Source organism: Propithecus coquereli, unplaced genomic scaffold, assembly GCF_000956105.1.
Source record: "Propithecus coquereli isolate 6110/MARCELLA unplaced genomic scaffold, Pcoq_1.0 Scaffold150, whole genome shotgun sequence".
NCBI classification, from domain to species: domain Eukaryota; kingdom Metazoa; phylum Chordata; class Mammalia; order Primates; family Indriidae; genus Propithecus; species Propithecus coquereli.
In genome coordinates this window covers 1,107,547-1,118,088 of record NW_012139414.1, presented here as the reverse complement: position 1 = coordinate 1,118,088, position 10,542 = coordinate 1,107,547, and the positions used below count along the sequence as shown (strand labels likewise).

The 10,542-nt window shown below is 46.3% G+C and overlaps 1 protein-coding gene across 1 annotated transcript in view; it reads left to right on the top strand.

Annotated features, from left to right (window-relative positions):
• The window catches only part of BCL7B (B-cell CLL/lymphoma 7B), a 19,232-nt gene extending 9,339 nt beyond the window's left edge, over positions 1 to 9,893 (top strand). Inside the window, exons 3-6 of the mRNA XM_012640390.1 lie at positions 4,421 to 4,517; positions 6,720 to 6,890; positions 8,522 to 8,601; positions 8,837 to 9,893. Coding sequence (XP_012495844.1) covers positions 4,421 to 4,517; positions 6,720 to 6,890; positions 8,522 to 8,601; positions 8,837 to 8,929 — 441 coding nt within the window. The 3' untranslated portion in view covers positions 8,930 to 9,893. The remainder of the gene's footprint in view (positions 1 to 4,420; positions 4,518 to 6,719; positions 6,891 to 8,521; positions 8,602 to 8,836) is intronic.
• The last annotated feature ends 649 nt before the right edge of the window (positions 9,894 to 10,542 follow it).

The following is a 10,542-nucleotide window of genomic DNA, read 5'->3' as shown; positions in this document are numbered from 1 at the left end:
AATTACAGTGGTTTTAATGGTGACTGATGTATATAGATTTTTCCTTTTTTGGCTGTTTTATATATATTTCCTTAAAGGTATCCATTTCAGATAGCTCAGTGGTTCTTTAACAGGGGCCAGTGCTGAGTTTTCCCCCTTTCCCCACATCGCCAGGAATGTTTATAAATCTGGCAAAGCGTTGTTCGGTTAGCCAGTGATGCTCAGCTTTCTGCAGTGCCTGACTCGGTCCTGTACACTGAAGAATTGGCCTGTCCAAGATGCCAGCAATACCCCTGCCTAAGAAAACCGATTCAAGTTTTCTTTTTCGCCCAGCTAATTTTTTAATTTTTTAGTAGAGATGGGGTCTTGCTCTTGCTCAGGCTGCTACATTTGAAAACTTGCATCAGGGAGGGTGAGAGGAGGGTGAGGGATGAAAAATTACCTATTGGGTACAGTGTACACTGTCTGGGTAATAGGTACACTAAAAGCCCAGACTTTACCACTATACAGTCTATTCATGTTAAAAAAAAAAAAAAAAAAAAACTCCATTTGTATCCCCTAAATTTACTGAAATTAAAAAAAGAAAACTTGGGCCTGGCGCGGTGGCTCATGCTTGTAATCCTAGCACTCTGGGAGGCCGAGGTGGGAGGATCGCTTGATGTCAGGAGTTCAAGACCAGCCTGAGCAAGAACAAGACCCTGTCTCTACTAAAAAGTAGGGAAAAAAAATTAGCCTGCAGTCCCAGCTATTTGGAAGGCTGAAGCAGAAGGATCGCTTAAGCCCAGGAGTTTGAGGTTGCTGTGAGCTAGGCTGACACCATGGCACTCGAGCCCAGGCAACAGGGTGAGACTGTGTCTCAAAAAAAAAAAAAAAAAAATTTTTTTTTATTTTGATCAATTATATTTTGCATACAAACTTTCCACAATTGGTTCTTCTTCAAAACAACTTTTCAGTATCATCCTTATCTTTCTGAGACCTGCTGTGTTTAAGTTCAATTCTGCTGCCCACTAGTCTGCGCTTCTGGTGTGAATTTTTGTTTGTTGTCTTTTGCGATGCTTGTTTTCCTTCAGTGTCTGGTTAGTTTTTTCTGTGCACTCATCTTTTATTCTTTTGGGACTCCCAAATGCATTAGCTGGTAGTATGTAACTGAGAGGAGGACCTAAGAGCCAAAGTCCTAGTTTTCCCTCCTGCAAGTGAATTTAGGGGGTTGGGTTAGCCTCAGGGTTCAGCCTTTCCCTTTTGCCCTTTGCTGTCTTCACCTGCCCCAGAGAACCCCCAAGTACCAGTACTCCAGGTGCTGCCTTTATCTGGGAGCAGTCATCCCAGGGAGTGCTGGGATGCCAAACCCAAGAAGGTAGCGGGTGAGGAGGCTCTGGCGCAACCTTCTACTCCACACCCTCGCTGCAGTGATGCTATTACCCATGGGGTGAAAGGTCAGGCAGTGAAATCTCTTGGGCAGTGTGTATATGTGGGGGAAGGACACTGCTAGAAAGCCCCTCATCTTCCTCCCCACAACTCAGCCCCCTTGGTCTCTCCCAAGGGCTCTGTACAGTGACTGTGTTGGTTGCTGAGCTGGGCTCTGAGGTCCATCAATATATCCTACCCTCCAGTGGTCCATGGTATTGTGCCATCTTCTAGCATAGATCTGTTAGATCAGGAAAATGGAAAATAATGATGATCAAATTGGTAAGAAAAAAAAAAAACAACTTTAGAGAGAGGCTGGGCCTGCTCCTGTCAGACCGAATTCCTCCTCTTCTCTCTCCTCCTCTCTTCCCTCTCCCCCTGCCAAAAAAAAAACCCCAAAAACCAACTTTGGCCCTGACTTAAGCATTATGAAAGCTATCCATGTAACAGAAATATTTGTACCCCTTAATATTTTGGGGGGAAAAAGCAACTTTGGGCCAGGCACAGTGGCTCATGCCTGTAACACAAGCACTTTAGGGGAGCTGAGGCAGGAGGATCACTTGAGGTCAAGAGTTTGAGGCCAGGCTGGACAGTATAGCGAGACCCCTTCTCTTAAAACATTAGACCGGGCATGGTGGCTCACACCTGTAATCCTAGCACTCTGGGAGGCCGAGGTGGGCGGATTGTTTGAGCTCAGCCTGAGCAAGAGCGAGACCCTGTCTCTACTAAAAATAGAAAGAAATTAATTAGACAACTAAAAATATATAGAAAAAATTAGCCGGGCATGGTGGTGCATGCCTGTAGTCCCAGCTACTCGGGAGGCTGAGGCAGGAGGATTGCTTGAGCCCAGGAGTTTGAGGTTGCTGTGAGCTAGGCTGATGCCACGGCACTCTAGCCCAGGCAACAGAGTGAGACTCTGTCTCAAAAAAAAAAAAAAAGAAAAATTAGCCAAGTGTGGTGGCATGTACCTGCAGTCCCAACTCTTCAGGAGGCTGAGGCAGGAGGATCCCTTGAGGTCAGGAGTTCAAGACAGCTGGGGCAACATGGTGAGACCCTGTCTCAAAAAAAAAAAAAATTAACTGGGTGTGGTGGTATACATCTGTAGTCTCAACTACTCAGGAGGTAGAAGGATTAAGGAATCCTCCTCAAGCAGGATTGCTTGAGCCCAGGAGTTTGAGGTTGCAGTGAGCTATGATCATACCACTTCCATCCAGGCTGGGTGACAGAGGGAGACCCTGTCTCTTAAAAAAAAGTGTAGAAGATTATTTAATGCCTCAGAAAAATGTTTATAATATGGTCAGTTGGGGGAGAGAAGCAAGTTATAATACTACATTATGATCCTTTTTCATACACATATATGTACAGGTTGTCTCTAGTTGTACAGGTGATTTTCTGTATTTTCAGAATTCCCTATAGCGAGCGCATTTTTTATATGTCCGCAGAATCATTAAAATACAGAAAAGTGAGTCTGAGTGTGGTGGCTCATACCTGTAATCCTAGCACTCTGGGAAGCCAAGGTGGGAGGATAACTTGAGCTCAGGAGTTCAAAACCAGCCTGAACAAGAGCAAGACTTTGTCTCTACCAAAAATAGAAAAATTAGCCAGACATGGTGGCACATGCCTGTAGTCCCAGCTACTCGGGAGGCTGAGGAAGGAGAGTCGCTTGAGCCCAGGAGTTTGAGGTTGCAGTGAGCTATGACAATGCCACTACACTGTAGCCTGGGGGGCAGAGCGAGACTCTGGCACATACACACACACAAAAATTAAATTAAAGATAAATGAGATGAGAAAAAAGTGATGATAAAACCGAATGTTGATATGGGTGTTGTGAAACTACACCAACTATATTGCCATGCCCTTTTAGGAAGCAGTGAAGTGCAACATATTTCAAGAAACATAATGTGTTTATACTTTTTGATCTAGAAGAAATTTTTTTTGCAAATTTATCTGAACAAAATAATCCAGAAAAAAGTAAAAGTTGAGCATTTTGGCTTTATTCCTAGTAGCAATAAGTAAGCACAATCTTAAATAGGTTAAAGCTAAATGTCCAATAGTTGGGAAGTGATTGAGTGAATTATGGTATGTGGAATATTATGCAACTGTTAAAAATCATGTTTATGTAGTAAAATGTTTGCAGTTATGTTAAAATATCCACATATAAACATGAAGGGAAGGACACATACATGGGTACAGTTTATTTATCACAGAGATAGGATTGAGAGTTATTTAAAAAATTGTATTACTGGTACAATGCACCTACAATAAATAGACATGTATGAAAAATGTGAACTAGTAAATTTGAGAGTACCCAGATTTCTGCTTTTGGCTGTTGGTCTGCTCTCATTTGCAAATGCTTGTGTTGTATTTGCAAATGCTTGTATTGTTTCCCTTGCCTTGGGCTTCTTTGTTGGCAGCTAGTGCTTACCTTCTGACTTGGTTCCTCTGCATGTGTAACCCACATCCTTCTTGAAAGAAATGATTTTATAAGTAAAGGAAGACATGGAGTGATCATTTTGAATGGATGAGGATGACGGATGGGAGCAGAGCTAGCAGGGGCTCCTTGGTCCTGTCGCTACTGGCATTACATGCACAGTGACTGCTGCTTTTGTCCAGTCAGAGGTCCATTCTTCTCTCACTTTTTTTTCCTGCTGTGCTACCCAAACAAGAATCTTCCTTAAATGAATATTTTGTGTTTCTTGCCCATTCATGTAAGGAAGGGCTGGACAGCACATTGTGATCAGGGCAAAATAACGGTACCACAGGATGCTCTAGTAGAGGCATATGTATCTGCCTCTCACTTTTGACTCATGATATTCACACTGGAAGCCTCAATTTTACAGAGGGAGACACTGAGGCTTGAGGACAAGCACCTTGCCCAGGACTCTGCTATTCCTTGGGTCCTTGGAGTCTCATACCACTGTTGTTGTTCCTGTTCGGTTCTAGGCCAGATTTCTGTGGTCTCTCACATAGCACCCTTTTCTCTCTTTGTGAGTCTCCTGCTTGACTCTATCATATTCCTCTTTTTTTCCTTTTCTAGAAAGAAAAGTCAAAATCGAACAATTCAGCAGCCCGGGAACCTAATGGCTTTCCCTCTGATGCCTCAGCCAATTCCTCTCTCCTTCTTGAATTCCAGGGTGAGTTGCATCCATACGTCTTCTTGCAGGAAAAAGAAAACTTAGATGAACTCATTAATAATAAGAAGAATGGGTCTATGTATCATTTCAGTTCTTACTGTTTCACCGATATTGTGCTAAGACTTACATGAGTCTTTTCACTTAAACCTCACAATAGTCCCGGAAGACAGATGATAGTATCCTCATTTTCCAGTTAAGGAAACTGAAGCTCTGCGAGGTGAAGTTAGGTGTCTAAAAGTTACATAACTAGGAAGTGGCAGGCCCCATGTTAGGCTTCGTGGATCAGAAGGTCTTTTCTTTAGACTGTGTATTTTATGATAGCGCCCTAGCATAGGCTACCCAAGCCACAGCTTCTGCCTCTCCACTGTCAGCACAAGTTCTGCCTCCTAAACCGACCCCGCCTGTGTCAGCACCGCAATCATAATATTGCCTTCTACTCCCACGTGCCAGTTCCTGTCTGTGAAGCACTTTTACTTCACTTTGTCGTTTTTATCCATATATCAGCCTGTGATATAAACCAGGCAGTTATTATCCCTATTTAAGGAAACTAGTCTTCAGAGAAGAGTGTTTGCCTAAGCTCAAAAGCGACAGAGCTTTATTCTTTTTATAAGAAAATGCCACTTCCATCCTAGCGCGGAAGAAGTTAATGGTCTTGGTAGGAATAAAGACTAGAGTGAATTTACAGCTTCGCCTTGAGAATTAGGCTGGGCACTAACCCTGTGTGCAGTTGTCCCCTCCCCATTTCTCTTCCCTCCCCCACCAAGGTTACTGTTCCATTGGAAGGAGAACGCAAGGGAGGGTTCTCCTTAGCTATGTGCAGGCTGTTTGATAATTGTAAAGCTCTAGGAGACTCATGAGGCTCCATTTCCTCCTTTTCATTCCATAAACATTTAATGAACTCCTACTGTGTGCCAGGTACTATGTATGGCACTGTGGCGTCAAGGACAAGTAAGCCACAGAGCCTGCCCACACAGAGTATAATGGAAGCAAAGAGGAGTATAAAATAGGGAATGCAGCTGTGCACAGGCAACAACAGGAGCATAAGAGAAGGTGGTCACTTCCTCCTGCGTGACCTAGGGAGGCCGGGCTCCTCGGAGGAAGTGCTGCTTGAGCTGAGTGTTGGAATGTCGGGGCCTTTCCAGGGAGACTGGAAGGAGAAAGTGGTCTCAGCACCAGGAGCAGATGAGCACAAGCAGCTGTGCATGAAGCAGCGCTCGGGGTAGGGTCCAACCTGGCTGCGGCCAAGGGTGCTTAAGGGAGAATGGCAAGCAGTGAGGCCAGAGGTCAGAAAGGACTTTGTATGTTGTGATCGGACCATCTCATGCCTGCCCTCAGAAGCACTGGAGTGTGACATTTATCCTTGAGGCAGCAAGGAGCCACTGAAGGGTTTGGAAGGATCACTCTGGCAGTGGTATGAAGTTCAATTTGGAGTACATGAGACTGGAGGCAGTTAGTTAGGGGCTTTCATGGGAGGCCAGGCCAGAGATGATGAGGCCTGGACGGAGGCAGCAGGAGAGGAAGGAATGAGCGCAAGTGATACCAGAGTAGGAGGTAGATCCGATTTGGTGACTGGCTGCTGGAGGTGAGGGAGAGGACGGAGTCGTTAAATCTTACGTTTTTCAACTTAAGTGGTGACTTTCAGCCTGTGGACAGAACTCCAGGTGGTAATCCCTCAGTCCTGGGGCAGTCGGGCAGCAAGGCCTGCGCTGACTACCTCCGGACACCACAGGCCTCCTTCAGATACCTGAGGGTGCCGGACACGTTTCGTTTTCTGCACATCATGTAAAATGGGAAGATAGAGAAGTACTGAGTAGGGGTACAACTCTGGGTTCCCTTTCACCAGGCAGTGAGAAAATACCAGGTCCAGGCTGTAACTGGTGGCTAATAAAGAAGAGATTAATAAGCGTATCCTGAAGTATTAATGTTGCATAAACTTAAAGATTCTGGCTGTATCTGGTACTTAGAATATATGTTGTGAAATAGAAAATGTTTAAATTAATCAACTTAGACTCCGCTGATAATTTGCAGTGCATAGAAGCCCCAAGAGTGTCTGCCTTTTCAGGGAGTGTCTGCAGCAGTGGTTATCGTACCAGATTGTGTCATGGCTGCCTAAGGAGATGCCAGGTCCCTGGCTCTATACTGAATTCTTCTTGGGGGAAATGACCACCCTTAGCTGTTGCCTTCGTTGTGTTTGGTTTGCAGATGAAAACAGCAACCAGAGTTCTATGTCTGATGTCTATCAGCTCAAGGTGGACAGCAGCACCAACTCAAGCCCCAGCCCCCAGCAGAGCGAGTCCCTGAGCCCGGCACACACCTCTGACTTCCGCACAGATGACTCCCAGCCCCCAACCCTGGGCCAGGAGATCCTTGAGGGTGAGTCATGGTTGACCCAGGCTGAGCGTCGAGGAGGAGCCTTGCTTCGTGCTCTCGATGTTTCTCTTCTTTAGAGTAAAAGGTAGAGTACAGAGTGTGCCTCAGAGCCTGGCAGCATCAAGCCTCTTGTTAAGAGCTTGGGATATTTTGGGGAATGATTGTATTTTACCTTTCGCAGAGGGAAGGGAGAAAACAAGCGATACAGTTGAGTGCCAGGCTCTGTGTAAGGAACTTTTATGTTGTATGCCTGGTATAATTCCCTCGAAATCGCCGTGAGCGGTGGTCTGCCCCACTGCACACCAGGACTGGGGTCTGGTGCAGTGAGCCCCTCATCCTTGGAAATGGGGTGTAGCCAGAAATGTGGCCGCCCCCTCTCTCATCATGCGGTGCATGTTTATGGGGAACCTGGTGCTAAACAATTCCTAGACAGCCTGCTGCTGGGTTGGGGTTTCATTTATAGCAGAGCAGCTCCCCACCTCCCTCGCTGCAATCTATCGAAAGTCACCCTGTGGGCCGGGCGTGGTTGCTCAGCCTGTAATCCTAGCTCTCTGGGAGGCCGAGGCGGGCGGATTGTTTGAGCTCAGGAGTTCAAAACCAGCCTGAGCAAGAGCGAGACCCTGTCTCTACTAAAATTGGAAAGAAATTAATTGGACAACTAAAAATATATAGAAAAAATTAGCTGGGCATGGTGGCGCATGCCTGTAGTCCCAGCTACTCGGGAGGCTGAGGCAGGAGGATCGCTTGAGCCCAGGAGTTTGAGGTTGCTGTGAGCTAGGATGACGCCACAGCACTCTAGCCCGGGCAACAGAGTGAGACTCTGTCTCAAAAAAAAAAAAAGAAAGTCGCCCTGTGGCATAAGGGTTTGTTTAAAAACAACAACAACAAAACCAAAAAACCACAACCCTGTGAAATAGCAGCTATTGTCTTCATTTTACAGATGTAGAAATAGAGACTTAAGGCTTAGAAAGATGAAATCACTTGTTCAAGATCACAGAGCTAGTAACTGTTGGAACTGGATGTCAGTTTAAGACCTTCTAACTTCAGAGTGTGTGCTGTTTGCGATATATCCTGCGCATTCCTTGTAATATAGATAGAAACAGATGTATATATGTCTTAGGCCCTTGTTAGCTTCTCCTCTTCTGTGACCTGTTAACAACTAGGCTGAAAAATAGAACTTGTTTCTCTGTGGGAAATGCCAATTATAATTCATATCTATTGTGTGCTTCCTGTTTGCCATGTACGTTGTGAGCTCCTTATATCATTTCATCTAATCCTGGCAGCCCTCTTAGAAAATTGGGAGACTCGGTTAGAATCATGATGTTTGGGCTGGAGAATGACAAGATGAGCTGCTTTGTGGGTTCCAGATCTCTGAAAAATAGGCCAAGCTCCCCAGCCTGGCGTTGACAGCCCTCTGTGATCTAGCCATGTTTTGCCCATCTACCACTAGTGGCTGTGACCCCTCGACAAGACTCTGGCCTCGCCAGGCCCTCAACATTTGATTCCCAGGCCAGTGTTCTCCAAGTCACCTCCACAGAACTCTTAGGAAAGCCCCCCAGGTTGAGGCCGAGATTCTTCGGTAGTCTTCTGCCTCAGGAAGGCCTGCACTTGGGCTGACCTTGCTGCTTTTTCAGAGCCCTCCCTGCCTGCATCAGAAGTTGCTGATGAACCGCCCACCCTCACAAAGGAAGAACCAGTCCCACTAGAGACACAGGTAAGGAGTCGCTGTGGGTTTCCCAGGTTCGAGTCAAAACAGTAAAGACTCTGTTGATGTGAAATTGGATCTGTGGCATTGTGAACTGGTGTCTCCAGGCCATAAGGTAGGGGAAGAAGTTTGGTTATCTGTGAGAGAAGGTTGAGAGTGGGTTTCCAGGTTGTAGTTCAGGTGGATGGGCAGGTTCTTGTTCCGAGGGATGGGGCCCTAACATTCATGCTCTGCCTGCTCCTAGACTGCCGAGGAAGAGGAAGACTCAGGTGCCCCACCCCTGAAGCGCTTCTGTGTGGACCAACCTGCAGTGCTGCAGACAGCGACAGAAAGCTAGCACCATCCTGGCACCCTCCTCCTCCCGGCCCCTGCCTCTATTTATTGCATTCTGGTTCTGGCCGTGCTGTGTTGTTGGGGTGAGGGCAAGCTCTGGGGTCCAGAGCCTGCACGTGTGAGCTTCTGGGCTGGAGGCTGACATAGGACTTGGGGTTGTAGCATCATCTTCCCATCCTTGGCATCTGTGTCTGCTTGCTCCTGAGAAGAGGAGCGCTCATGTCCTTTTTGCACCCCAAGTAGGCTGGAGCATCAGCCATCCCAGGGTTCATCTGTCACCTCCAGGTAGCAGTCTCTGCTCCAGAACCTCTGGACTGCACTGCTGGCGCTTCTACGAGAAGAAGGAGATGTGGAAGTTGCTCTCTAGAGAAGAGAGTGCCTAGGGTTACTTGAACTTGAATGGAGACTGTAGATTCATGGATTTTCCATAGGGCTGGGGCCCCATAGGCTGCTGTTGAAGAAAGATGGGGGAGACACTTCGGAGGGGAGGGAATGGCCTTTCTCCACATAAGGGCAGAAAGTCCTTATAGATTTGCTGTCCTGGCACTCACCCATTCCTGAGGTGGTCCTGCCTCTTGTGGGCTGTCTAGCTGCTGACAGTCCTTTGTGCCCCACCGTAACCATCCCCTGCCCCCAGCACACGCGTACACGCACACACGCCCACACACGCCCACGCAGCTTTCTGTTTGCACCTGTACATTTCATTCCAGCATCCCCTGCCTCCTGCCACAGACTCTGCCCCAGCAAGAATCTGAGGTTCTGACAACAGTACCCATCCCCCACAGTACTCCTTCAGCTCAGACTTTCTAGAAAGTTCCCTTTTCTTTGAAATCTGCATGTTTAATTGAACTTTGTGATTTTATTTTTTGTTTCAAAAAAGTTTAAGAAAATGGAAATGGGCAACAGTGAGTGAAGACATATTTTAGCACTGAATAGAATATTTTTAAAATTAAACTATTTGAAATATGTCTTGTTGGTATCTGAGTGCTTCATTCTTGAAGATTGCGGGGGCAGGGCTGGGGGTGGTGGTGACTAAGTGCTTGTGAAGTCACTGTAGGCTGGGCCCTGCCAATTGTCTCAGTCTCACCGAGTGCAATTTCTGATGAGAATGATTTCGATACTCCCTTTGAAGTTTTCATGTAGTTCAAATCATACTTCTGTCCTTGTGTGTACGGAATGCAACCAAAGGATGTATTTTCCACAGCCCTAGGTGCTTAGGAGGGATTCATGAGTTTTATGTAAAGTACATAAACATCAAAGTTACCTTTTCGTCCATTTTCAAGTGTGCAGTTGGGTGATACTAAGTGCATTCACGGTGTTTTGCAGTCATCACCACTGTCTACCTCTGAACTCTTTGATTACCCCGAATGGAAACCTCATGCCCCAAAACCAGTCGCTCCCCATTTTTCCTCCGCTTAGGCCCTGGCACCCACAAATCTGCCTTCTGTCCATGAGTTCTTTTTTGTTCCTGATTCCTAAGGAAAATAATAGAGTCATGGTTGAAAAGAATTCTACATTTCGTTGCAATAGTCCCTGAAGTGATCCTTCTCACTTCTTATAGGGGCTCCAGGTACCATGGACAAGACTAGGATCCAAGTTCTACTGCCCTATTTTATC